The sequence below is a fragment of the Trypanosoma brucei genome, chromosome 9 (assembly GCF_000002445.2).
Source record: "Trypanosoma brucei brucei TREU927 chromosome 9, whole genome shotgun sequence".
NCBI classification, from domain to species: Eukaryota; Euglenozoa; class Kinetoplastea; order Trypanosomatida; family Trypanosomatidae; genus Trypanosoma; species Trypanosoma brucei.
Window position 1 is genome coordinate 1,119,663 of NC_007282.1, and position 23,878 is coordinate 1,143,540.

The 23,878-nt window shown below is 45.2% G+C and overlaps 12 protein-coding genes and 1 pseudogene across 12 annotated transcripts, besides 4 other annotated features; 8 read left to right on the top strand and 5 right to left on the bottom strand.

Annotated features, from left to right (window-relative positions):
* Window positions 1-308: 308 nt before the first annotated feature.
* Tb09.160.5270 (hypothetical protein, conserved) lies at window positions 309-1,178 on the top strand (the record flags this gene model as incomplete). Its single annotated transcript, XM_821983.1, has 1 exon — window positions 309-1,178. One exon carries the CDS (start codon window positions 309-311, stop codon window positions 1,176-1,178), a length of 870 nt encoding a protein of 289 aa, XP_827076.1.
* A 296-nt stretch (window positions 1,179-1,474) lies between these two features.
* On the top strand, window positions 1,475-3,706 carry Tb09.160.5280 (mitochondrial exoribonuclease DSS-1; the record flags this gene model as incomplete). Its single annotated transcript, XM_821984.1, has 1 exon — window positions 1,475-3,706. The coding sequence occupies one exon, from the start codon at window positions 1,475-1,477 to the stop codon at window positions 3,704-3,706; it is 2,232 nt and encodes a 743-aa protein (XP_827077.1).
* A 58-nt stretch (window positions 3,707-3,764) lies between these two features.
* Window positions 3,765-4,076, top strand: Tb09.160.5290 (hypothetical protein, unlikely; the record flags this gene model as incomplete). Its single annotated transcript, XM_821985.1, has 1 exon — window positions 3,765-4,076. The coding sequence occupies one exon, from the start codon at window positions 3,765-3,767 to the stop codon at window positions 4,074-4,076; it is 312 nt and encodes a 103-aa protein (XP_827078.1).
* Window positions 3,952-4,058: a microsatellite.
* A 43-nt stretch (window positions 4,077-4,119) lies between the features above and the next one.
* Window positions 4,120-4,701, top strand: Tb09.160.5300 (ADP-ribosylation factor-like protein, putative; the record flags this gene model as incomplete). Its single annotated transcript, XM_821986.1, has 1 exon — window positions 4,120-4,701. One exon carries the CDS (start codon window positions 4,120-4,122, stop codon window positions 4,699-4,701), a length of 582 nt encoding a protein of 193 aa, XP_827079.1.
* Window positions 4,702-4,809: 108 nt separating this feature from the next.
* Window positions 4,810-5,703, top strand: Tb09.160.5310 (hypothetical protein, conserved; the record flags this gene model as incomplete). The annotated part of the gene is made up of 1 exon (XM_821987.1): window positions 4,810-5,703. The coding sequence occupies one exon, from the start codon at window positions 4,810-4,812 to the stop codon at window positions 5,701-5,703; it is 894 nt and encodes a 297-aa protein (XP_827080.1).
* Window positions 5,093-5,128: a microsatellite.
* A 475-nt stretch (window positions 5,704-6,178) lies between the features above and the next one.
* On the top strand, window positions 6,179-7,279 carry Tb09.160.5320 (hypothetical protein, conserved; the record flags this gene model as incomplete). Its single annotated transcript, XM_821988.1, has 1 exon — window positions 6,179-7,279. One exon carries the CDS (start codon window positions 6,179-6,181, stop codon window positions 7,277-7,279), a length of 1,101 nt encoding a protein of 366 aa, XP_827081.1.
* A 1,093-nt stretch (window positions 7,280-8,372) lies between these two features.
* Window positions 8,373-8,402: a microsatellite.
* Window positions 8,403-9,342: 940 nt separating this feature from the next.
* On the top strand, window positions 9,343-9,723 carry Tb09.160.5330 (hypothetical protein; the record flags this gene model as incomplete). The annotated part of the gene is made up of 1 exon (XM_821989.1): window positions 9,343-9,723. The coding sequence occupies one exon, from the start codon at window positions 9,343-9,345 to the stop codon at window positions 9,721-9,723; it is 381 nt and encodes a 126-aa protein (XP_827082.1).
* Window positions 9,724-10,427: 704 nt separating this feature from the next.
* Tb09.160.5340 (hypothetical protein, unlikely) lies at window positions 10,428-10,847 on the top strand (the record flags this gene model as incomplete). The annotated part of the gene is made up of 1 exon (XM_821990.1): window positions 10,428-10,847. One exon carries the CDS (start codon window positions 10,428-10,430, stop codon window positions 10,845-10,847), a length of 420 nt encoding a protein of 139 aa, XP_827083.1.
* Window positions 10,848-13,440: 2,593 nt separating this feature from the next.
* Window positions 13,441-14,904, bottom strand: Tb09.160.5350 (variant surface glycoprotein; the record flags this gene model as incomplete). The annotated part of the gene is made up of 1 exon (XM_821991.1): window positions 13,441-14,904. The coding sequence occupies one exon, from the start codon at window positions 14,902-14,904 to the stop codon at window positions 13,441-13,443; it is 1,464 nt and encodes a 487-aa protein (XP_827084.1).
* Window positions 14,905-15,637: 733 nt separating this feature from the next.
* Window positions 15,638-16,012, bottom strand: Tb09.160.5360 (hypothetical protein, unlikely; the record flags this gene model as incomplete). The annotated part of the gene is made up of 1 exon (XM_821992.1): window positions 15,638-16,012. One exon carries the CDS (start codon window positions 16,010-16,012, stop codon window positions 15,638-15,640), a length of 375 nt encoding a protein of 124 aa, XP_827085.1.
* Window positions 16,013-17,302: 1,290 nt separating this feature from the next.
* Tb09.160.5370 lies at window positions 17,303-18,448 on the bottom strand (annotated as a pseudogene).
* A 903-nt stretch (window positions 18,449-19,351) lies between these two features.
* On the bottom strand, window positions 19,352-20,467 carry Tb09.160.5380 (expression site-associated protein; the record flags this gene model as incomplete). The annotated part of the gene is made up of 1 exon (XM_821993.1): window positions 19,352-20,467. One exon carries the CDS (start codon window positions 20,465-20,467, stop codon window positions 19,352-19,354), a length of 1,116 nt encoding a protein of 371 aa, XP_827086.1.
* Window positions 20,468-20,634: 167 nt separating this feature from the next.
* Window positions 20,635-22,053, bottom strand: Tb09.160.5390 (expression site-associated protein; the record flags this gene model as incomplete). Its single annotated transcript, XM_821994.1, has 1 exon — window positions 20,635-22,053. One exon carries the CDS (start codon window positions 22,051-22,053, stop codon window positions 20,635-20,637), a length of 1,419 nt encoding a protein of 472 aa, XP_827087.1.
* Window positions 21,329-21,394: a sequence feature (CT-rich).
* Window positions 22,054-23,878: the final 1,825 nt, after the last annotated feature.

The following is a 23,878-nucleotide window of genomic DNA, read 5'->3' on the forward strand; positions in this document are numbered from 1 at the left end:
TGTCGAAAATTGCGCATTACCACATGGTAAGGGGTGTCGTAGCGTGCTAACCTTATGTTATTGATGCACTGTGTGCTCACGTAATTGTTTTAAAACCATTGTGTCCCCCGTTCTTTTCGTTTTGATTACTTCCAAATGCGCGTCGTTACCCCTTCTCAAACGTGATGGTGGTGAAAGGAATAGGGTGGAACCGTGGAAGGAGAGCGTCGGTTGTACCAGTTAGGCACCAGAAACGGCGACGGAAGAGGAAGGTGAAAGGGACAAAGGTGTAGTACATTAATAGTATTTGTGTCCGGTTGTTTTGCCTTATGCTCGCGACCCAAACCAAGACGTGGGTTGCGGGTGCCGCTACGAAAGCGCAACAGCCGTGCGTCCGGAGGGGCAGCACCCTCGCAACACCATCCTCGCCACTCTGGTACAATCCACTTTGTGTGGCGTGCCGGCTGCAGGCGAGCGACCAGTTTCATCGTTATCTGCATAATCCTCACATAGTACAGCCAGACGGCATCGATTCGCTTCCACGCACAAAAGGCGACCAGCAGCAGTGGTTGAACGTTGAACAATGGGACGGTTACAGTGATACTTACCTGAAGCAACATATGCAATACCCGCCAACCAACGAGCATCCCAACAACCACCTCAATTTTAGTCACAACCTGCTGAGTGAGTGTCTGCGGAGTTGTTATGAGTACTACGGGAAACCTGCTGATCAGCTGCAGAGACTACACGAAGATCCACTTCACCCGCATTTCCACCAAATGATTGCGGGCATAAAAAAAGACCGGGAGAAGATAGCCGAAGAGCTTGATCGTGTCTACGCGAATCTTCACCCTACTGTGAAGACGGTGTATGACGCTTATCTCGTCCGTCGGTACTACCAACTTGGTGACTGGATTGAGCGTGTTGAGCAAAAGCGCCACGATTTGTTATGTCAGTTGTCACCTGAATATATACGGCAAGCAGAAAGAGCGCGAGGTGTAGCGGCGCACTTCCTCAGTCGTCTGAAACAGCTGCAGTCAGCCTTCACACATAACCCGACCCTTGGCCTCCTTGATGATGCAATGGAGGGGCAATACACCCATGACGAGTTAGTGATGCTGCGGCAGAAGGCGGCATATTTCCGCAATATGCGTCAACTGGGTGCTAACCAACAGGATGCCGACGTACACACACACTGAGCAAGCGGAGAGGAATGAAGTAACGAAGAAAATAGGGTGTGAGAAAAAAGAGGGGGATGGTCAGGGTAAGTTGTACTTTGCCGCTCGTTTTTTGTCAATGCCATTGCTGCCTATCGTTATCACTGCCCAAGGTATGAACGGTACATCAACTGTAATGTATTTGTGGAACATGCTTAACTTTTTAAGGGCTTACTTACCCATTTGCTCTTTTTCACCGAGCGACGTTGTGCGCCTATACCTTTCCCACCTTGTTTTCCTTCATTGTACCAAAATGGCGGTTAGAAGACGCCCCGGTAATGACCCCTCGGCGCGTCGCAAAGCTCGTGCAGTTTTCTGGTTCCTACCTGAATACCGAATGGGCTCGCAAATTTATCCTCGGTTCCTTGCTGCAGCGCTACAATCCTCAATCCTTGACTACTGTTGGTTCCTCTGCTGCGGGGAATTCCGGTGAGGATGCTTCTCTTGACAAGGAACTGCTTCACCTCCAGCGCTCACTGAGTGAGGTGTGGTCACTTCCGGCTCAACCGCTTGATGCGGTGAGCGAAGGGAGAATTCTTCGATTACTCGCACGCTACGCTACGGGTGAGGGGGTCATGTCGATTGAGGCATTGAATGAACTGAGTCATGTGCTGTCGTGCATTCGTGGTTCCCCGCAACGTGTTGAAGGCCCGATAGATATGGAAGAGTTGCTGCTGGCAATAGGGTACGCTAAACCGGGCGACAACCTTCGGCGTGTGGCGTTCGCGGGAGAGCTGCAATACCCTCCAAGCGCGCTTGCACATATGCGGGCACACCTCAGGGACGACATGGAGCGCGACGGTAGCGACCCATTCGACATTCTCCGTGTTGTCACTCACAACCCGGCATATGCAATCGATTCTGCGAGCACGTCGGAGGTTGATGACGCGATAGGAGTGTATAAAGATCCCGTGACAGGTGAGGAGTGCTTTGTGGTGTACGTTTCCGATGCTACCGTCTACTGCCCGTTCGATAGTCCACTGGAGCAACTCACCGCAAGGCTACTGACAACGACAACATACCTTCCGGAAGGTGTTTTTTTCATGTTACCGAAGCCGATAGTTGATGCTGCAACCCTACGTGAGGACAGGCCTTGCCGCACGTTTGATATTCGGTTTCAGATTGATGAGGTAACTGGAGAACTGAAAAACTATAGCGTTGGTGTCGGTTGGCTCCATAAACTTCGCCGCATCACGTACGACGAGGTACAAGCTCTGTATGATGAGGAGGCACAGGTGGGAAATCAGCATCATCACACCGAAAGAGAAAGCACTCAGGCTTCTCCTGCTAAACGCGAAGAGGGAAAGAAAGGTATGGTAGCCTCAGGAGGCACATCATCATGCCGTCCCTCGTGGATGACTGTGGAGGATGAAAGCATCTTACGCCGCATCTACAGAGCTGCACAGAAGCGATATGAAACCAGGCAGTTGCGAGCGGGAGACCGTTTCATCCATGCAGACTTGCCTGAGCCGCTCATCAAAGTGGGTGCTGGGGCACAGGTACTTTCGGTGGAGGACCAAATCATTGGCACTAGGGACGCTCGACTGGCCGTTGCGGAGATGATGATCGCCGCAAATGAGGTTTGCTCTCGTGTGGCGCAGGAAAATCATCTTTCTATACCATTTCGCGGCACGCGAGAGTTGTCTTTAGACCATGTTGCAGCGAAGTCGTACAGAGAGCCGCAGGGCGTAGTATCTGTCCAATCTCTCGATCCGCAGTACGTTTTTTTCGCGGAGGCGATGCAACGATCCATTCGGCAGTTGAGCGGAGTCACACGAGCCGTCTACTTCCACACGCCCATTTACCACGCAGGTCTCGACACACATAACTATACGCACAGCACTAGTCCATTGAGGCGCTATGCAGATATGTTGGTGCATCATCAATTGAAGGTATGGCTCTGGCGCACTTCGCACTGCAGTAGTGGAGGCGGTGCGTTACATTCTGCACAAAAGAGCTCCCCTGTGCTGATTGAGCAACCAATAGCGGAGCATACTATGGCCACACTTTGTTCAATGATCAGTAGTAAGCAGGAGCAGTCAAGTATTTTGCAGGAAAGCAGTCAACGCTACTGGTTGTTGAAACACATTAAACAAAACATCCTTACGAAAAGTCCCCATCACCGCTTTATTTGTCTTGTTGGTGACACACGAAGTGTAAAGTGTGCACCTGAGTATGCGCGATTCGTCGTCGAATGCAGTCACGACTCACCATCACAACCTGATGGTGGCGTGCACCGAACTGTTCCATGGGCAGGAAGGTGGAAGCAGCGACATCACGAGTATCTTTACGTTTCGGATATCTATATTACAGAATTGCAGTTCGCACATGTGGTTCTCCACAGTCTACCCGATGTTGTAGTTGGTGCAGTGGTTGAATGTGAGGTACGCGAGGTGCACCCAACCCAAGGTTATCTCTCACTAGCGATTGTGAAAGTTTGGAGTGGTGGAGACGAACGACGGTTCGAGCCACTTTGGAAAAAGTGCCTTCTTCCATCTCTGGACTCGTGAGAACACCACCGAGGCGGGAACATGCCTCGTTTCTTCGGATGTGTACGCGTCCGTGTTAATGCGGCGGCGGTGTGTGTGGTGGTTGTTTTGGTGTTGTACAGAACTTGCGCTTGTTAAAGTGCTGCTGTACTGGTTGGTCTCCCTTGATAATTGTTTTAAGCGCATGCGATTATATACCATGGTATGTGCACTTGCACAGTTTCGATCTTGTTATATTTTCTTCTTTCCCCGTTTGTCGCTGCCTTTGTGTGTGTGTGTGTGTGTGTGTGTGTGTGTGTGTGTGTGTGTGTGTGTGTGTGTGTGTGTGTGTGTGTGTGTGTGTGTGTGTGTGTGTGTGTGTGTGTGTGTATGTTTGAGGTTAGAGGCTTAGTCTTTAGATACGTACCCGTAGCCAATTTGCCCATTCGCACGTTATGGGACAACTTATTAGTGGCCTTTGGTCGGTTTTCAACCCTAATCGGCACTACAAATTGCTCATCCTTGGACTCAACAATGCGGGCAAAACATCAATTTTGTACCACCTGCAACTTGGACACAGTATAGCGACACAACCGACACTTGGAGGGAACGTCGAGCAGCTGAGCATTTCGCATGGATCTAATAATAACAAAATCGAAGTTTCTTGCTGGGACCTTGGGGGTCAAGAGCAGCTGCGTGACTCCTGGCGCCTTTACTACGATCAAACGGATGCCGTAATATTTGTGGTGGATGCCGCTGACCCCTCCCGCTTTCCTGCGGCGCGAAGTGTTCTCCATAAAATATTAGCCAATGAACCACAACTCCGCCAGGCGGTGCTTTTGGTGCTGGCTAACAAACAAGATATGGAAGGAGCGGTGAGTCCCGCCGATCTCATCGAATCATTGGGGTTGGCTGCTGTAAATGATCGAACTTGGACACTGATGGGATGCAGTGCATCAAAAGGTGATTCTCTTCGGGAGGCTATGTCATGGATTGCGCAAAGAATAGGAGACCGCAGACCTGCGAGCAGTGCGTGAGTCAAGTAAAGTGAATTCAGATATTCTCTTAGTGGAAACAAATAGTAAAAAGGTAAAAGCATCAAAACCTCTCTTGTATGTTTACCTTTCGAGTGTGTTGAAAATATTATGCCTTGTACTTCTCTTTGTTTCCTTCTGCTTTGCTGCTATGTTATTAGCCCCTCACCTCATTCTCTGTTGTTGTTTTTTTTCCTGTTTCTTCAACGCCACTCGAACATGGGAAAGAATGGGCTTTTACACTCTCACTTATCTCCCCTCTTCACTCAGCTTATTCGTTTAGCAACCCCTTCCGTTATCCTTTTCCCTTTTATCGGTCTGTATGCACGCATAATTCTTTTTTTTTATTGTTGGCTCGTATATGTGTTTACTTCTCTTTGTTTTTATATTATTTTATATTATACACATATATACATATATATATATATATTTCCGCCTAGTCGGCTAGTGGGGATGAAAAACAAAGCGGCATCTCGTCGCGACGAAAAACTCATCAAAGGGACTAATATCATTGTTAAGAATGTTTCCCTTATTGACAAACATAGGAACGATCCTCAGGCACTGCTTCACTCCATAGAAGCTGATGACGCCGTTGAGTTGAGGTGGTGGAGAAACGCACTTCGCCCGGAAGCTAATCTCATTGAACCCGCTGTTGCGTACTTGCAGGGTATTAAAGTTATTCGACCTGCTACGAACTTTAATACATTTGACATCAAAAAGGCTCGTCTTCGCCGATTAGAAAAGCAGGAAATTGAGAGAAAGAAATGTCTTGAGAGGCGTAAAAGAGATGTCGCTCCGACGGCTGCCATGAAGGCATCTGCCAATCCGTACCGGGTCCCGCGTTCCGGTGGATACATAAAACAAAAGGACGACCGCATCATTCAGCGGGGTGAAAAGACCAAAAAAGCAGCCAAGAAAGATATCAAAGAGAGTGGTGGAAAGACTCAACGTCATAAAAGTAACGGCGAGAAGGGGAAGTTGCAAAAGATAGGCAAAGGTTTGTAATGAGGTAATACGTCCTCATTTTGCCACTTTTGTATATATATATATATGTTTCTCTCGTTGGCTAGTGCTCGGCTTTTTTTATTCGCTGTGGCGTTGAATTGTAATTGAAGTGAACCTTTAACATCGCGGTCGGTTAATCCAGAGATGGTCGTATAACAGAGGGAGATGTTACCCAAATAATTAAAAAGGAGGGCAGAAGGCTTATGAAGTTGAGCAGAAGTGTTGCGAGAACCTTCACTGTTGTCCCATCTTTTTTGCCTCCCATCACAGGCGCCACTGGACGCTATAAGTGGTAGCGGCCAACGCCATGAACTCCACCTCTTTGTTCTTTTTATCCACTCTTTTGTTGTTGTTGTTTTTTTTTTTGAACTTTTGAAGGCGATGATTTGCGTGTTGCTAAGTTTGCTCTTTCATTTCCCTCTTTTTCCCTTTAGTGAGCAGGTTCGTTGTGAGTACACAAACTAGTAGGCGAAGAATGCGATCCGGTCGCAAACTCGGTTGTTTTACTAATCGCCTTCGTCTTCCTTTTTTCAGCCCATGCTCACAGATAACAGCGCTGACAGCGTCACATCGTTGCAAGTCTTATGTACTTAAGTTCTTGCGAGGTCAGTTGCCAGAAGACCTGAAAGATGTCAATGGCGCCCTCGGATGTCTTTACGGCACGCTTCCTGATGTGGATGAGTTCGGACAGTTTGTAATCTCCCCTGATGTTGTAAACAGCTTCCATCAGTTTGGTTATGTGAAAATGCCAATACCGGTGCTCGATCATCAGCAGATTGATAAACTGGCGGACGAGGTGAACGAGTTGGCCAACAATGTGGAGCACCACCCCAAGACGGAGAGATTGTATGCGACTTCCCTAGCGGATTTAACTGGAGGGCCATTATTTTTTTGCCAGGGTCAGTGGCGTGCAGCGTGGGGAATGCATGACCTCATTTACCTTCCCACTATTACCGTAGCTGCTTCACAGATCCTCAACAACTCGCTCGTTCGATTGTGGTACGATGAGGTTTTTATGAAGGCGGCGAGAACGGGGCCATGTGTTCCTTGGCAGCAAAATTATGCGCGTTGGCAACATACAAAACCAGTCAACCACGTCACTGTCATGATTGCGCTCGACACAATGAACAAAGATCGTGGGGCTCCCTGCCTTGTGCCTGGTAGTCACCGCTGGAGGGAGGGCGGTTTACTTCCACCCGTCTCATACGACCCAACAAAAGATGAAGCGCACCAACTGAACACAATATGGGAAATCATTAATGAAGAAGAGGGTGAAATGCTCATGGACACACCACCCGTTACGGTGGATCTTCGTCGTGGTGAAGCTCTTCTCATTCACCCACTGACGCTCTTCGCAACGCATGGTAATCGCTCATTGGATGCTGTGCGTTGCTGCTTTATTCATTACATGGGTGAGAAAACATACGCGGTCCAAAATGGGCCGCTTCTTCCACATACGACTAAATTCCAGGCGGATGCCATGATTCAGGGCCCATTTTATCCAGTTGTGTTTGATCCGGCAATGACTGAGGAATTAACCATGCTTCCCACAGCGCCATCCGAAGAGGAGGCGTAACGTTTGGGGGTTCCAAATGGCCAGTTATGAGTTTTACTTTTTGTTTTTTCCCCCCGGCCATGTGTTGTGTTTTGCCGCGATGGAGCGGCAGCGGAGTGGTCTTAGCGAAACTTGTCACCATCATTGAGGACCTCAGGTTATTAATACCAAATGCATGTTGGCTAACGGTACCGCTTTAGGCTTGTGCGCAGTCATCACAAATCCTTTCCCCGCTTTACGGAAACGTGCATGAACTCTGATACCTTTAGCTAACGGGAATGGAGTATGCATATAGGGAAACCATCGTGCGGCATGTTGCACACAGCCAGCCGTTTACGTGTATTTACCCTTCACTTTACCCTGTTGCAACCTCTCCGCGCATTTTGTGAAGAGCGTAAAGGGTGGTTAGTTTTGTGTGTGAGAAGATGAAATATATGCTGCAGCGCTGGCGCCGCAGTTGCTGAATGAATGTATCATGTTGGATTTGATTTGTTGTTATGTTATGTTTGTTTGTTTGCTTCTCTTACCCTTCACGTTACCCCCTTTTAAGCCACGTAGCACACAACACCAACACGTGAGTCCAACTCAGGAAGAGGGAAAGTTAAGAATGTGTAATACGAGTTGCATCGCCTTTCACCAAAACGCTGGTCCAATGCGGGGACGTGTTAAGTCGCGATTGTTGTCACAAACATGTTCAGATTAGCGGGGACGAACTGTGAAGGGTGACTCAGTACAGAGATAACTGCTGTTGACAACATAATGGGAGTGACGTGTGTCCCTGAAAAGCACCGCATTATGGTACGGGCGAGGAATTGCACATTCTCACCGTTACTGGCAGACGGTTTTGCCATCATCTGGTAAGCCTTCCAAGTGTCCGTGTGAGCTTATGCCGCTGACCAGTTGCAGAGAAGTTTAACAAAACAATTGGGTCTTTTCGGTTGCGGCAGCACCATCAACGGTAAAGGAAAGAAAGGCACGTATGGACGTGGTGTTAAGCGTAAATACCAGCACGGAAAATGTGCGCATATGCAAGCGCCAGGTTCTCTCTTTTTCCCCTTCTTCCATTTGCACGCATGGGTGCCGACAGGATGGTAAATTGAAGACTTTCATAATATTGTTGTTGTTGTTGTTGTTGTTGTTTTTGGGGGGGGGGGGGGACGTTAGAAAAAAATCCCCGGTCGAAAAATGGGACTTTGTGCCGTCCTGAGGGTGAAAGAGTTCAAAACTTGTTTAACAAAGAAAATTGAGTTGGGGCATTGTAATGAAGTGGTGATACAAGCAGGCAGACTTTGGATAAAAGATGTTACTGGTGTGAGGGTAAGGACGCTGGTGGCGTGGGAAACTGAATTACTGAAAGGCAACGGCGAGTAAAATACAGGCGAGAGAAGGAGAGTGTCCTGAGCTGTGGTTCTACGATAAAGTAAACATTGTGTAGCAGAGGGAATGTTACCATCCTGTAATATTTTGAGTGCATTGCGACCATATGTCTTAATGCAGTGCATGTTGTGTTTGTGCAAAACTTCCCGTCGTCACAGCACACCGTCACCAACTAATTTAGTAAATAGAAATATGAGGAGGAGGGGGAAATGTGGCGGTGAAAGGTTGGAGATTTTGCTCGTAGTTTCGATGTTATTGTTGGTGACGTGTTTAAATCGTTACGGTGTTATGGGTCGCGTCTGGTTTAAGGGTGGGGAGAAAAATTTAACGGCGGTTGGTGAAGACGAGTATCTAAAGTTTGTGCCAAACGCAACGGCAAATATGTGGAAATAGAGGAATTACTTTGTTGTTGCCGGTATACAGTCTGTGGATAATGTGGAGCGGTACAGGCGTAGGTTTCTACAGCGAGAGAGACGTGTTGGAAATACAGTGGTGTGGCCGCAGAGAGAAATGATTTCATTGGAGACTTCCTTCCCTTATATTTACTCTCCCCTCACCAACAAAATGATTACAGGTTCTCAAACTTCTCGAAGTTGGAGGCATTAAGTTTTCAGGGCATTGTTGTACTGCCAACACGTGATGTGTACCCGGGGACGAGGAAGCAGATCGGTGATTATTCGAGTTGGGGGCGGAAAGTGGAGGTGATTATGAGTAATAAAACATATTTGTGGTCCAAATTTTCGTTAGAATTCTTCATCCCCACACCGTACATAATGAAAGGTGATGATGACGCTTTCATTAGGGTGACACACCACCTTTCTAATTTACGGATGATGCCACGGAAAGGTTTAAATATGGGAAAGTGCAGTGAAGCCAGTGGTGGAATGTCTGAAGATAAACCTGTTTCATTTATCGCGGGTTACTGCAACACGCTATCGAGAGATGTTGCACAGGCAGTAGTGAGCTATAAGCCCCCTTGGAACGCCTGGTTAACACACACTACTTTTTCTGGAATTTCAATACGTTTTACGAGCCGGCGATGTTTAACGAAGATGCCATGGTCAGAACGGTACACACGGAGAAGGTGAACTATACAAGACTGGTGGCAATTGACATGAGAGAATGTCACTGTGCTGGACACTTCAGGTCCCATGAGGTAGATCTGATATGGGGCAAAGTTATCGTCTTGCACCACGTAAGAGAAGAGGTTTATGATCAGTTAAAGGAAGCGCTCCCTGAAAGTTGCATCTCGCCTCGTCCAGTGGACCTCATGTGGATAACGGACAGTTTTGCTGCTGCGAGCTGCGAATAATTTGAGCCCCACCGCCTAGTGATTTCGCGCGCGAGCGGCCTTACAAAATGTTGGAGTGGCAACACAGCGGAAGGTGCGGCGACTGTTTCCCTTTATAACCGAGAAACAATCACAGGTGTATGTTATTCCGAATCCGCTCTGGAGCTAAAAGCTGTAGAAGCATTAACGAACCGTGGTGGGAATGTGAAGGGTGCGTTACGCATCTGAAATGATCCCAGCTTTCTAGTTTCTATGGGGTCCTTGGCAGCGGGCAGGTGGTGTTTTCGTGACTGCATTCGCTTTGCTGGGGTATATTATTACGGAGCGCCCACGCAGCCTAAACGTTGAAGCCCGCATTGTGCGTTGCTGCACGGGACGCATCGTGGTGGACAGTTTTTGCAGGTTTGTGGTACCCGGGGTTAAGGAGGGATCACATTTACGGCACTGTGCTTTGCACTTTCGCCTTCAGGATACTTTAAGAAGGGCCTGTTGTAAGAAAAAATGTTCCTATCCGCCGTGTCACTCGCACACGCGCTGGCGATGACACAATTTATCAGACTCGGGGTGGATGAGCTGGATTGTCGTGCCTCCACAGCCCCCAATGGTTTGCGGACGGCTGCGAGGGAACACCTCATTACCTTACTTTTCTGTAGGATTCAAAGAGCTGTTGATTACGGGACCTATCCAATAACTGCTGTTTGCCCGAAAGTTACCGAACGTCTGCAAGCAGACGCGCTTATGCTGATGTCCCTGGATGCACGGCCCTGCCATTTTAACTTTCCAGGTGTGCCATCCACTTTGTGGTCTTTCTGTGCGATGCACCGGTTTGCGCGTCCTTTGCAGGAGAGTTGTGCATTCCCAGCTCTCTCATTCCGTTATGGCCTCATCGGTGACGAATATAATTTGTACCGGAAATGGTAGGGGTCCGTTGTGGTGCACAGAAGTTTGATAAATTTTTTGCGATGTTCTTTTTTTTTTTCATTGTTAAGTGAGCATTGCAGGCATCGATTAACTTCATTACCTTTAAAACGAAGGAACTTGTATTGTTTTCTGAGTGGAAACTGTTTGACATGCTGCATAGCGCTGCCCATGCACTTTACTTGTCTAAGGCATATTAGGACTCGTGACGGCAGCTTGCCATGTGTGGAGGCGACGCTGCGGTCGAAAGAAAGGTTATAGAAGTTGAACGAGAGTGCCTTGATATGCTTTACCAGTTTTCGGACGTGCAGTCTGCGCCGGCGCCTACACAGAAACCCCGAACAGCGACGGCTGAGTACGGGATACTCATCGAAACCATTGAGTACCTTGAAACCCTGCATTCCTACTTAGCGCGCGGCTCTCAGGAAGGGAAGAACTCCCGCCACACTGTTGTGAAGTCGGTGGTGCGCGATCTAAGGGGTTTCAAGGCAGCCAGGAATCTATAGCGCACTGCACGATTCTCCGCGGCCCAAGTTGCAACGTGCGATTCACAGCCGCAACCCGTACATAGTGCCCCTCGCACTCATGTTGTAATTGGTAACAAATTTATAGTTTAAGGCCCCACCGGAAAGAGACGAGCGAGCTAACCTGCCAAGCTATCCGTGTACGCTTGCCATAAGCGTACCTGCAGCGGCATTTGCTTCGCATTGGACCTTCAGTGGGTAATATTCGTCGCTTTTTTTTTTGTCTGACTGCTTTGAGTGACGGAGCGCATGTGTACCAGCATTCATTTCTTGTGGACTCACATGTCCGTGAAACATTTGTATATGAATACTTAAGTTTGTTGGAACTTCTTTTCTTGTCCCTCTGATACCTGAAAGCTTCGAACGCGGTTACAGCTGATCATCGACAAAGCGACACCACTCCATCCGGTGCAGCTGGTGGGACATTGTTTTCTTTGTCACAGCGAGCCTGGAGACCTTGTGAAGCAGCGGTGTCGCTCCATAACTTGCAAATGATTTCTCTAATTTTTCTTTTGCTCTGCTTTAATACCTCCATTTTCCCCGAGAGTCAAAGCGCCCTTGTGCCGTCATCTTTCCGCCCGTGTGCTTAATCTCGTCTTCGGGACATTAACCATCTAAATTTCGCCCTTTGCATTACTTGAGCTTCCGTAAAACACCAACGTGAGTTGTAGTGGTCTCCCTTCGTAGTGCGTGACAGCGTTCGGGGATTGTGATACTGACATCTCGTATCCCGTTAGGTTCTCCATAGAAAGTGAAGGGATCGATAACGCGACGGCACGGTACGAATGTTGTGGCTCCGATGTGGGCATGACGTGCGCCGTAGTACGGTTGTCGCTCGCCGTTTAGCCGTGCCAATGCCTTCTTCGGGTAAATCTTCGGTGTTCGGGTGTGACTTCTTTTCTCGTTCTATCGGTGAAGGCACATCTTCAGCTGCATGTAAACAGTGGGAAGAAGAAACCCCATCCAACATCCCGCGACTGCATAACATACCCAGGTCACCCACATCTCTAATGTCCAGTCAGTTGCCTAACCTGAGTGTCTTCTAGCCAATATTGAGAACTCGCCCGGCAAGCAAAGGGTGCCAACACCTGTTCTCGTGGCTTTGGTTCCACTAGATTTTACTTTCCCCAGAGAAGTAATTGGCCCAAACATGTACACTCACGGGATTTTGTGAGCGGCACCCTTGCTCAACTGATATGCTTGAGATGTGTCAACATTGACTTATGCTGAGGTAGATGAGACACCGGAGGTCGGTCGTTTTTCTGCAGCCTTGGGTGTCTCAGTTTCTTGTTTCCCGACGATGAAGCTTTAACAGTTGCTCTTGCGTGCCGATGATTGTGTGTCGTTTCTTCAGTTTTCCACCTTGTTCCATCGCCTCCGTCCGCGATGACTGATCGAAAGTCGGTGCCGCGTCGCGCTGTTTCCTAAAGAAACAGAGGGATTTCTGCACCAGACTCGGTGCCCCGCTAGCTCACTACCAGATTTGTCTGCTTCCCTTGACATGACACATCACAAGAACCTTCTCGTTAAAAAAGAGGCAAAGAAGGTCGGAAAGCAGGTGCAACTTTCGACATCCGCTTCGTTATGGTGTTGCAGACTGTTTCATACTGTTAGGGATGTGGATAGTTGTTCGGTTTACATTTTTTGCGAATGCTTAATCGCATACACTGTACTGACGTGGAAACAACTAGGTGAATGAACAGTGTTGGAACTTGGGATGCACACGATCACACAAGCACTGGACAAAACTGTGGCTGATTTGGGAATCAACGGTTCATACCGGATGCTCGCGCCCAACACAAAACTGTTTCACTACACGTCATGTTTCACGTCTGAAAAATATGCGGGTGGAAACGCCTACCTGCTGCGGCCGATCCTCCAATTGGCAATGCGAAGGCACCGGGAAAGAGGTTTGGAATAACTCAAAACAAAACTGCTCGATTAAATAAGGGGGGATAATACATTGCTTGTTGGGGATGGATTTACGGTTTTGTAAAAAAAAAAAAAAGAGCGCGTGGGCGCCACAAGTTTATACACTATTTGTATCAAGTTTTGCTGTCTGCCGCTATGGCTCATAACAGTAAAAATAACGCCAGTGGCGTTTGGAGGTTGTTCACACGGCTTCGGATAGCTCGTCTTCGCGTCGCGGCCACGCATGCATCTCCATTCCACTCACATCCCATTTCCGCTTTTAGGCCGGCACATGTTTGCTCCCGCTTGTAATCGTTGCATTCAAGTAAAGGGGAACTGTCCCCCCCGTCTCCTTCGTCGTTTTTTACTGCGGCACCAACGACGGACTCCGATATGCCTTCTCTATTACCGTTGCTTTGTTCGAGTCTGGGTGAGCCCGGCCATTTATTTCTACCCTCCGCACCTCTGCTTCCTGAGTGAGGGCTGCCACCCCCCCTGCCGGGTCTGATTTTTGTGTGTTTCGTGTTTAAGGCCATTATTTCGTCTTCTAACTCACTTAACCTCGCGTCGATGGCGCTTAGTTGGTCTATAGCATCGGCTGCCGCCTTCATTTTCTCCAGCCACGGTAGGGTCGGATTATTTCGCTTGACGTTGCTTACACTGTATTGCACGCAGCGTCCCTGCCCGGTTTTGATGATTCCAGTACAACCTGTGGCCAAATTACCCTCAAACTTGCCTAGCACTGTCAAATCCATGCCCCTTGTACTCGAGGGCCGAAGCCGCTTGAGAAGCAGATTCATTGCGTCCGAAAGACTTTTCCTCGAAAGCTCGGCATTACTGCCAATTTTCTCGCATTGGTGTTTGAGATATCCCCATCTTTCTTCTCCAGCCTGACTGGGTATCCACGTGTCGCTATTGCCCCCTTTTTCGCATTCCGCGCAGCAACCCTGGTCGCTTTCAACGGCACTTCCCGATGCACCACATAGACACAATAAGTCAATACTCAATGCCAAACCAGCCAAACTTCCTGCAAATATCCCTCGGCCGCAAACATCCTTGCGACCGTATGTTCCCCTCATTACCTCCCCATTTTGTTGTCCGGACCCATAGAGTGCCTCTATCAGATTTTTTTCTATTGATGTCTCCTTCAATATTCTCCATAATCCATCATTATCTTTCATGCAATCCTCGGCACGTTCTGCGGCATTTGCTACCTTTCTCTTATCTTCTTTACTCAAGGCACTCCCGGTCCATACCGCATATTTGTCCTTTTCAGGACCCCCAAGCTTGCTCCTTGCTCCTGTCCAAAATTTCCGGTGCCCCTCATTTGTTTCGTGAGAATGTTTTCTGTCGTCCGCTATTTCTTCCCAATCTTTAGTTGCTCTCTCCAAATCAGAAAAACTCTGATACTCTACGGCCAAGCTTATAGCTCCAATGTTTGCTGCTGTGTCTTCGACTCGCGCAAGAAGTGCCGCGTGGTCTTCGGAGTTGCTCGCCAAATTAATTAAACCACACAACGCCCTAAAGTCGCCCTCATTTTCTGCACCCTTTGCAACTAGTGCCGCGCGCGGAATCAAAGGCAGCGTTACTATCGACACAAAAATAGCCCACCTCCCGATCAACATGCGCACTTTTTCAACCACCGCTTTTCTTTACAAACTCTAGTCCCTTTAAATGGCTCTTTGAACACACCTCCACAAAGTTTACCAAGAAGTAAAAAATGAGTGAAAACGGAGCAGAAGATGCCTGCCGCGTTGAGCAGTGCACTCACTTGCCTGTGCGCATTGTGATGGCCATACTGTTTTCAACGCCCACTAAAAAATGACCATTCCTCTCATTATTTAAGCGAATGAACTATATATTTACAAAACATTTTTGCATGTATTAGTTTATATCAAAAGTGCCAATTTTCTAACCAGAACAAGGGGATGCACAACTGCGAAAACAGCGTTACTAAAATAAAATTAGGTAGCAAACGCAGAATCTGATTTGGTGCATGCAGGTGCTGGGGAATTTGTGATATTTTCCAGTTTGAATTCTTAAGAATTGTACACCTTTGCTTTCGGTAAAAATTCTCAACTTCTTTCAGCTTGGCTTTTGCATCCTATTTAGCTTTAGCTTTAGCGTTTCGTTGGTATTTTTGATTTTCCACTATCTGTAATTCTGGATTCGTTACCCGCTACGACTGCAACAAATCCACGCCTCTACCTTCCATTAAAAGTTCATCTATATACTGAATTGGCTTTTGATTTTTTTCTTTAGTTAGCACCTTGCTTCTCAATTTCGAATTTCCTCCACCACACTTCCCATACCTACATCAACTGACTTCTAATTTGAAAGTTATTTTCTCACCATCTTCTAGTTTATCCGGGCGTGGTTTTGTCCATTTTCAACTCTGCCCTCTCTAATTTTGGAATGGGTTGTAAAAGCCACTTCTGACGGGTTCAAATTGTTTGGACCGTCGACACTCGACGCCATTTTGACGAAACTTCCAATGAAAGCCGGTTCTTTCCTTGATTTTCGGCCAAAAACGACGAAATTCGTTGCCTTTGTTGAGCGCCCGCCTCGCGTGACATCAAAGATTTTAATTTCCTCCACAATCTTATGACCACTTGCTCCTATAACCAAGCACTTTGACTCACCTTGACAGTTCCTTTCGACAACCTCCCACCCGCTGGCGGCCAGATCTCCTACACAGAAACGGTTGTGTCCTTGTTCTCTCTGTGGAAACATATTTATTCTTTCATCAATATTCCTCCCGTTTACAGTGCCAGTTTTGTTTCCTCTTTTCGTAAAGCTTCTGACTCCCCAGTTTCGCCAGTGATCCTCTAATCACCATAATTCATGCGAGGTCACACACCCTGATAAAATTAAGGCATCTTTACCATGCCAACTTTAACATGTCAAGGAAGGTTTAGGACATTTACAACGAGCCCTTAGTTTATTCTATCTGTTCACAAACCCTCACTCAAAGTCCCTGTTTTGATATACCACAGACCTTTGTGGAGCCGCCTGAGTTTAGAGGAATTTCCGATCCAGCGATGGTATTTCTTATCCCTGCACCGGTTGAACAAGTGAGGAATTCGTCATAAAAGGTGGCGCATTCGAATGTGATGATATTCAATCCGCAGTTTAAACCACCAGCATTGCCTAATTTTCCGAAGCGAAGTTTTTTCCGGGACAAAACATACGCATAACTTCTTTATGATTTTCCCTAAACAAGAAAGAATCAAATTTGATGTTGTCATAATTTTTCAATAATAATAACAAAGAAAAGATATTAGCACTCTCTGAGGTTCGCTCACTTAAATTTTAAATGCAGATATTAATAGTGGTAAGTCTCGTGAGCCACTCTTTCACTTTCTAAGAGTAGAGCAAACGACTCCAGCTCCTGAAGGTGTTTTGGAAAAGCAGCTCTCTCCGCAACCTCTTTTTGAAATTGTGAAGTATGATATTCCTAGATCTATTAGGAATACACGACCTCCGATGCTGAAACAAACAAAAACATTGCTTACTTACTAGCCATTAGCCCCGTAGTTAAAAACCTTTACTAGAGTTTTAATAAGTCATCTTTTTGACTCAAAAGAGGTAACGTGTCATGTGTATGATATCAATCACTACACTTGATGCGAACTCATCCTCACGCACTACATACAGAGTGCCTGCAGAGTCAGGAAACTTTGTGTAAAAACAACAAAAAACCTCCGCGTTTCTTCCTTAAGTTTGTAGACAATATTTTGAAGTAATTATATTGTGGGCTAAAACTGATCCATAATTACTTCCTTTCTCTCCAGCTCCACCTTCTCGTCGCACCATAATTGCCTTTAGAAGAGGTAATAAATCACCTGTTTTTCTCAAGTACAACTGCGACGTTGTCGTTATGGTTTGTTTTTCCCTTCTAGAACGTTAATCATCCACATTCCATGTAACCTTTACCTTTATAAAATATGACACTAAAATCCACTATTATCCACATTTATATTGTTATTATTAACATAAAGAAGCCACGCGTGTTAGATTGCGTTATATCAATAGCAACAAATACACCAACAGAGGTGAAATGATTTGAGTTTCATTTTTTGGTCGAAGTGGCTTTTGTGATTGTCGTGACGATTCTGTAGTGTTTGTTTCTCTTGAACTAAACGGATCAGTGTCCGTAGTAGTTTGCGTATTTGTATTTGCATTTGTACCTGATGTTACGGATGCCTCGCTCTCTGCTGCTGTTTGAGGGTGTTGTGGGTGTGGCTGAGCTGGGAGTGGTTTATTTTTTTCTTCCACATTTTGCTCCGGGGGTTGCACAACAGGTTGTGAAACCCTAGGTTGTTGGTGCGTTTTCCCTCCTTCTGGATTATTTTCTTTCGATACTGGCGGCCCCTCATTCTTTCTTGCCTCGTTTTGAGGGTTGGCCAGTTTTTCGATAAGTTTTTCCAGTCGTGTAAGCCACTCGACGTTCAGCCTTCCCGTTTCCTCACCTCCCAGTTTGTACATAACACAAGGGGCGTCCCTCAGATTATCTGAAGCTCCGCAGGATTGAGTGATTGGTGGACTTCCGTGTCCAAAGCGCTTTGTTTCGCTGTTTCCCGTTCCTCTTTCCCTTTCCTTTAGTTTTGTTGAAAGATTCTCCTTCATTGTTTTCAAAGTTTTGGCATCAGGTCTCGCAGCGTAAATTGCTGTGGAACATTTTTCCATAACGCTTTTCCAATGCTGTTCTGCTTGTGTTCCGTTGCTCCAGCTTTATTCACCATTTTGCCATATGTTGCTTTCATAGCACAGATTGACCATTTCGCCTTTACCATTTTGTGGCTTGCACAAACACAGAAGATCTACTGCCAACGCTTTACCTGCAAAAACAACTTCACTCGACGTCACTGCATCTACGTAACCGCAGTCATTATAGCGTCGATCTTTTCCATTCCAATTAAGGGAGCCATCACTTCCATCTCCGTACAATATTGTGTTTATGGTAGTGTTATATTCGTTTTCATTGTCGCCTACTTCATCCTCGTTTTGTTTAACCAACTCTCGTATTCCCAGTGTTAAATTTAAAAAACTGCATAGTGTGTCAAATTCTTCTTTATTCTTTACGGAGCCGTCTGGGGATGCCTGACAACTCACTTCTTTTATCACCAAAACCAGGCATATCAAAAACCTAACTGAGTATTTCCACATTTTCTTGGCTTTCCCGTCTAACTCCTAAGTTTCAGAGGAAGAATTTGTTCAGCGAGTTTCGCAAACATTAAAACATATTTTTGATCTTCAAATAGAAGCGCAAATTTATATTATACATGCACCATCATACAAGTAATGCACCACGTTAGAATGTGAAAACATTCAGTTAAATTACTGATGGGTAAGCATCATTCGCTGCTGGGGCAAATCATTGTTGCATTCAGAGTCGACAACTAATCAATTATGTGCAATTTTGCTTTGCAACAAAAGAAATGCTTATTTTCTTGATGTGCGTGTTTACTCTTCACCCCTGCGGATCACCATTAACAGGAGCAAACCCTCTTCTTCATCACTTTAAAAACAGAAAAAATGCATCACATACTAGTTCTCACACGCTCCAAAAAATTTCGCTTTATAATGTACTTTTTAGAAAGGTTTTCATGGTCCACATGGCTTCAGTGGTCATTCAATTTCACGACAGGTTACCTCTCTACACAGATCGCGCAGTGCACCACTCCAATAGTCCCTTTTTTACTTCATACCCTTCATAGACTCTGACCCTGTGAAGAGGGGGAGTAGAAGCATGCTCACTCGTGGATCGCGTCCGCAGAAAAAATAAAAATATTCTATTACTATATACGCGGACTACGCTACAAGTATAGAATCCTATAATCCATTATGAATGTGTTTTCTGTTCTTTAGACCGAGGTGTACGCATTTACACCTTCCTACAGTCAAGCTATACGCACAAATCATAGAACGAAATGATAAATTGTAACGGGGGTAAAACGTAATGGATGTGTCTCCAAACACGATTATCATCGAATCAATATAGCTAAAGTGATGTGGACTCCAAGTTAGTAATCCCAAAAACAAAACCATTGCACAAAATACAACATTGAATCACATAACCAACATTTCTGCAAAAAATATTAGACCTATTATGGCGTGTTGCTTCCTCATTTTGAATCCTTCTTCATCTATAACATCGTCTTCATCCTCACCTCCCTTGCGCTTCTTCCCACTCTCCTTGAAATATCTACGCACTATCGGGCTCTGAGTTAACAATTCTTTTAGTTTATTTTCATGCTTTGCAAAGGATGTAAGGGTTGGCTGTACATCACGGTACTGTTTTGTAATACTTTCATATCCTCTTCTAACCAAAGTGTAGTTCTTGATCAGTTCGCGCACCATGTCACTAGATTTCAGAATAACGGCAGAATCTTTTTTGTAGGTAACAAACCCTCCAGTAGTCCCCACTATGAAAGATCCAGGTCCTCCATTTGCAACCTTTTCCGTGCCCATGATCCAGCACTTTGTGCTGTTATCGGCTGTTAGTTCGACTTCTCGGTTAGCTGTGTATTTTTTAAGCACAGACAATATACCATCATCTGAATTATCCTCAGTGAAAGACATATTACATTTGTTTGGGGCTTCCGCTGCTTCGTATTTGCAATTACCTTCCCCACCACTTCCACATCCATTCTCACCTCCCGAAGAGCCTGCTTCCTTCACCAAACAACACCATTTACTTTCTTCATCCTTCGTTTTCTCAAACAATACTACCAAATCCCTCAATACTTGTCCAATTGACAGTGATGCATTCACAACATGATAGGAGACTCTCACAATGTCTAAGAAACTAGCATCCATTACCTGAAGAGCATTATCCATATTATTCATTACTTTTTCCATTTCCACATATGTTTTCTTTACATTTTTCATCTCACTTCCATTAACAACCCCTATCTTCTCCAGACCCTGCACTATTGCTTTCCATGTTCTCCCCTTTACACCATGCCGATGCCGCCATTCCCGAAACTTATCTACCATTCCTGTCGCATTTTGGTGCTTCTTCAGAATCTCAGCACTCACAACCCTTAAGGCATGACTGAGGTTACACAATGTTTCAGCTCCCTTGAGAGTCATAGCCTTTCCAGAAGGTTGCCCCTCCACTGTCCCAGTGACAATGCCAAACACTGTCAGGCACACTGCAAGAAAAAGTGATATCACCTTCATTATTTATCTAAAAACGAAACAAGTTTACTTGAGGCAATTTAATACAGTATATCTCATTAGAAACTAACACGCACATGAACACACATATGCATACATACACACCATTTTAAATGCAACAAAGACGCAAAAAAAACATAACATAACATATTTGGTAATGTAATATTAAACTAAAAGATAAGAATAAGAGATAAGAATAATAACAATATAAACCCCCACGTTTCCATATTCAAATGAGTAAGTCCATCATTATTTACCTCAGTATTATCACCTTCGCTGTCACCCTTTACTCGGCTACTTTTCCATAGCTCTGCATCACCACCTAGTTTCACCTCAAGAAATATTTCCTCGGCCTCGTGTTGATACTCTTCCAACTCATGAAGATGACTGTCAGCTTCTTTTGAATATTTATCCATTTCTTGCAGTTGCTCGGTAGCGTTAGTAAGACGATTGTACCATGGAATTCCACCATTTTCAAGTGTGTACTTGTAACTGACACATGTGAATCCAGCAGTATGACCCGTGCATGTCCGATTTTCGTTTTTATCAGTTCTCACATAACCAAAAATACCCTTCACCTGATATTTATCCTGTTCCAAATTCACTAAGGCATCAAACTGAGCTAATGCACTTTTCAAAGTCTTTACATTCGATGCAACGTTTTTGTACACACAAGCTTTACTAATCACATCCCATGCCTCAGTGTAATTGTATGTTATGTTGTCTGGGCTGCAGGGGCTGCTATTGGCCTCACAGTAATTTGCCATCATTGTCCAACTTCCATTTTTTGGTCTTCTTATTTCATCTTTACAAGGACAATTGAACCCATTATAAACACTATCACTATATTTGCCCTTACCGCTCTCTTCTTTTTTTTTATCTTCATTATCTTCATTATCTTCTTCCTCTTTCTCGTCTCTTTTCTGCCTCATATCTTCAGTCACATTTATAGCCTCTCCCACACATAGACAGAAAAAGTCATTGATTAGTGTCTTTCCAACCAGCTTGTCTCCATAAGAACCGCAACTCGTGCCTGCATTATCAATACTATTGAACAGCAGTGACTTGTTTCCCCTCATGGCTTTCTCTAGAGTTTTATTCTCATTTCGTGCCACATCCACAGCGTCTCCATACACAGCTTTCAACATATTGTCTTCGGCAGAACGACTTGCATTTAACGCTTTTGTCCTATTCACTTCTATTTCTTCCTTCAGCTTTTTCGCCTTTTCAAGCAGTTGTATCATCAACTGATATGCTGTCGTGCTGTTAGATGAATTGCTCGAGCCTTTATTACTTCCAGCGGCCCCCACCACACTGACCATTTCCTCCAACTCATTCAGAATATTAGCTTCTTTCTCACGGTTCTTGAAAGAGGGTTGTGGTGCTTCTGCCTGCGTAATTCGGTAAATTTTGCACAGTGTCTCGAACTCACCGACGTTATGGTATTTGTAACTATCGTCGATGTAATCCGTAATGCTTCCCCAGTCAACCATATCAGGCCGCCATTTGTACGACCCCATATCTCCCTGAAAGGAAGGAGATAAAACAGCTGCAAAAAGCCCAACAGCGAACACTATTTCACACCTCATTGTGGCTGTTTTTTTTACTTTTATCAGTTAAACAAATTGGAGAAAAACCTCATCATCGCAGTCATTATTGTTATTGGTAGACGCACTCAACAGACGTATACAATGAAAAATATTGAAATTAATAAGTGCCTGGCTCAAACCAACTACAACAGGACCCAACAAAGAGTAAATCACATTCCAAAACACATTTACATGAGTTCCCTCTCGTCATGCTGGATATCAACATAAAGTTCCTTTACAACTGTTTTGTTTCTCCAATATCTTCCTCCACCAAATTAACCTCCACTACCTTAACTACCATTCTGGCTTGTCCCAATTTTCTAACTGAGTTGCGCTTCTATTTTCTGTATTTCCTCGTTAGTGACTTATCCACTACCCTAATGTGTACCTGCACTTTCATACTATTTTTTTTTCACATCCTGTACCAACTCCTTTAAACTCTGCTTCTGAGTCCCATTTAGCATATCCCGCTCTTTTCATAAGCACATTGAAAATACTCTTCGTTACTCTTTTTGTGAGCATGTGCAGCTTCCCGTCCTCCATTTTCTTAGACGACACATTGTTTAATATAAAAGTTGTATCTTAAAAATACCATCAGTGGACACTTATTATTGAAGCCCTTGTTATACGGTGACGTTACGGGATATAATGTCAGTCACCAACACAAAAAAAACGGCTCCAGAATAACAAGAGACCCTCTTTGTCACCACCCTCGTTAGAATTATTTACCACAATCAAAGATGTCACCATTCTTATAGATACGCTGGTGACAAAAAAGGAGGTCACATACGTAACCATTTATCCTCTCAGTGAACTCTCATCACCTTTACTCCACACAAGTTCGTTACATTAGCAAAAAACAAACGGCAAAAACGCTACTTGGGTTAGCTCAAAATCAAACACTCCATCCTTACAGCAAATACAGAGAGCATTCACACACTCCATTCCCCCACAAAATACAGATGGTGGAGACAGCCACAGTTATCACAACTCACAATTAAGATAACTCAAGCAAAGACACTCCAACGAAATAGACGACCAATAACACGAAACATGTGAGCACGGACATGCAACGTCTTGCATGTATTTTATTATGGAGTAGGGGGAACGTATCCGAAAGTATTTGCTACACAGTAAAATTAGTAGTATTAGCCACGGCGCTATCGAGATGTGTCGAGCAGTACCGAATCACAGTTGTTGTGGATTTCGTTGAAATGTGGGTAGAAAAGAGGTAATGTTGGATAACGTGGCAACAAGCACGGAAGATGGATGGCCAGTAGTAGAGGCAAACATGTTAAATCTACCTTACTGGAACCGTTACTCTAAATGTGACAGAACACAGTGCCTTCATTTGCAACACTTATCACCGCACATATTTTCTTCCTTGCTCGACACATCGGCTTCCAGCCAAACACAAATATGGGAGACTACTGCAACGGTTTCCATTACTAACACTGTGTTTTTTCTGATTCCAGCGGCTTTTCATACACGACCATGCAAAAAAACCAGCCCTTCAAACTATTCAACCGGCAATAATAAAGTGCACTAGGATAGTGCATTTTACTAGCTATTCCGAAAGATGTTCTGCCCTTGCTGTTGAGCTTACTGTAGCAATTTATCGCAGTGTTTCGTACCACCTTATCAAACGTAGTCAACTGCACATCCTCTACCATTTCGCTCCCGTTTTACTTAATTGGTATTCTTGTTACAATGCTGGATCCTTGACATTACCTGTTTCTTTTGCTGTTATCATTTAGGAAGGTTGAGACCCGTCATGTCCCTTTTGTGAATCCCATCCGTGACCAAATCAATTACAAACGGAGTG